We start from the raw sequence: 2561 nt of genomic DNA, 5'->3' as shown, positions 1-2561 counted from the left end.
AATAATTTTTGGGTTTTTTTTTCCCCCCCCCCCCATACTTTTATTGCAGGACTCATCAGTGAAGTCGAGCTTGGGGCTCAGTCTGTCGTCTATGAACTGGCCAGCATTATGTACATGGTACTGTCAGCATTACATGGTCTGACCTGATTTTGCTTAATAGCATGTGTTCCTGACTGGATCAACCTCTTTTGTTGGTCCCGGAAACAAACCCAACCCTAACTTCAAAATCCTAAACTAAAAGCATGTACCACAGTTTGCACACAAAAAAAATAAAAAATAAACTGCATGACTGTGTTCAACTCTGATAATAATAATAATAATAATAAATGTTTCTTGATCAGCATATTAGATTTAGAAGTTAGAAGTTAGATTGAGAAATTTCATGTGACACCGAAGACTGGAGCTAATGGCTGCTGAAAATTCAGCTTTGCCACCACAGAAATAAATTGCATTTTAAAATATATTTACAGAAAAAACAGTGCCAAAAAGTAGTCCAGTTTGCCATTGGTCACCAAGTCATTGTTTCCTCCTTGTCATTCAGTTTCCACTGGGATTTGCAGTGGCAGCCGGTGTGAGGGTGGGAAATGCACTTGGAGCTGGAAACACAGAACAAGCCAAGCTGTCTGCCAAACTGTCTTTAGTCTGTGGACGTAAGTGGTCATTTCAACAGCTTTAAATGATGCTGAATAGGTCTAATTATTTGGAAATCTGCTGATATATCAGTGCAATATCAAAAAGAACATGTTACATCAATTATTGTTGAAATGAAACAAAGTATTACTTTTTTTATTCGCTATTTTCACTAGCAACTGTTACATTTTCAGAACTCTTAGTACTAATATCACAACAAATCATCAAAAGTGCACTTTTTTCAAACATTTTAGCATATTTTCAATTGTCTTAGTACAGTACACAAAATCACAGATGATCCTTTTCACACAAAATAAGTGTTTCATCTATATAAATGTTTCATTCACAGTAACTGCCTTTCATAAAGCTCTTACTATCAAACTTTTCATTTGCATGTCTTCTCATTCAATTCATTTGTCTATTATTTAATCTAACTCATCTTAATGGTTAATCAGTGAACCATTTTGTGCATCTATTGATATGGGGGGGAGGGTAGGTTTAGGAGTAGGGATAGTGTATGGGGGATAGAATGTAGTTTGTACAGTATAAAACCCACTACTCCTATGGAATGTCACCATAATGATAGGAATACCTGTGTGTGTGTGTGTGTGTGTGTACCTACTTAACCGTAGTTTGGGGACAAATTGGTACCCAGAAGTGAGCAAAGCCTGACAAAATCACTGAAAAACCTCCCTGTGAGGACGTCCTAATTTGTAAATCTGTATGTTTTGCAATTTGTGAACATGGATACAAGGGAGAAGAACTTATCAGAGATGTATCAGAAGAAGGGAGACAGATGACATCAAATACAGCATTTTACATTACATTATGCCATGTGATATAGAGGCATTACCATGGTAGAGACTGCACATTACTATAACTCACCTTTCATCGGAAAAGTTCAGTTACAGTATAGATTCAGTCATATAGCACAGTGAGGACATTCAGTAAACTCTGTTCCAGAACAAAACCTTATGGCCATGTCATACCTTCATCACACCTTTTGATATAGTAACATACTGGATAAATACTTTTACAAACATTATGGATTTTATGTGAGTTATCCAAGTTAGGTAATGTTAAGTGTATTTTCTAACATGACAATTATTGCCCAAATTACTGTAATTATTTCAGCAACAAAGATAATTTGAAACATGTATCTTGCATTGTTTGCTTCTGAATGAACTGAATGTTAAAAGTACAAAATTGTTTTAATTTAATAATTTAATTTAATTTAATTTGTTTTAAAAATGATTATGTTGATTGAAAACGTATAATTGTAATGAATTATAATTGCATGAGATCAGTTTTGAAAGTAATGACTAACGAAGTGTGATCTGTTTGGATTTTTGTACTAAGAGTTTTGAAAATATACACCTTACTTGTGAAAGTGCCAAAGTGATTAAAAAAACTCTAATATTATTGTTACTCATACAGTGATGTTTTACAGTCATTTTCTTTCAATACCTGATTCATTTCTCTTCTACTCTAGTACTTGTGTCCTGTGTGATTGCAACCATAATTGGAGGTACTAACAATGTTATTGGATACATCTTTAGCACAGATGAGTAAGTTACCAGAATTACTGTTAATAGTAGTCCACATGGTGCTCTTATTATCTCACAGGGCTTTTTTATTATTATTTTAACACTAGAACCGCCAGGGGTCGCTGTATACCTAAAACCGCCAGCGGGTAAATTTTACCCACGCACATGACAGCTGTTTCTGAATGGCTAAAGAACATATTATTTCACTGTATTATGCTACTGTCTTCACAAAAATTCAATGCACAGCTTCACCTAATTAATTATTAATTTGTTTAGTTATATAATTTATCATTTGAATTACACAAGAAGAACACCAATAAACTTCGGGTAATTAAAAAAAAAGGTTTTATTCATTAGCCTACATCAGATCGGATTTTTTTTTCT

The 2561-nt window shown here is 34.0% G+C and overlaps 1 protein-coding gene across 1 annotated transcript in view; it reads left to right on the top strand.

Annotated features, from left to right (window-relative positions):
- Positions 1–2561, top strand: part of slc47a2.2 (solute carrier family 47 member 2, tandem duplicate 2) — an 8991-nt gene that overhangs the window by 3852 nt on the left and 2578 nt on the right. The window contains exons 10-12 of the mRNA XM_016524998.1: positions 50–117; positions 542–650; positions 2123–2198. Coding sequence (XP_016380484.1) covers positions 50–117; positions 542–650; positions 2123–2198 — 253 coding nt within the window. The remainder of the gene's footprint in view (positions 1–49; positions 118–541; positions 651–2122; positions 2199–2561) is intronic.

Source organism: Sinocyclocheilus rhinocerous, unplaced genomic scaffold, assembly GCF_001515625.1.
Source record: "Sinocyclocheilus rhinocerous isolate Xijiao unplaced genomic scaffold, SAMN03320098_v1.1 scaffold964, whole genome shotgun sequence".
In the NCBI taxonomy this organism is placed as follows: Eukaryota; Metazoa; Chordata; class Actinopteri; order Cypriniformes; family Cyprinidae; genus Sinocyclocheilus; species Sinocyclocheilus rhinocerous.
The sequence above is the reverse complement of the archived record's forward strand: the minus strand, read 5'-3'. Positions and strand labels throughout refer to the sequence as shown.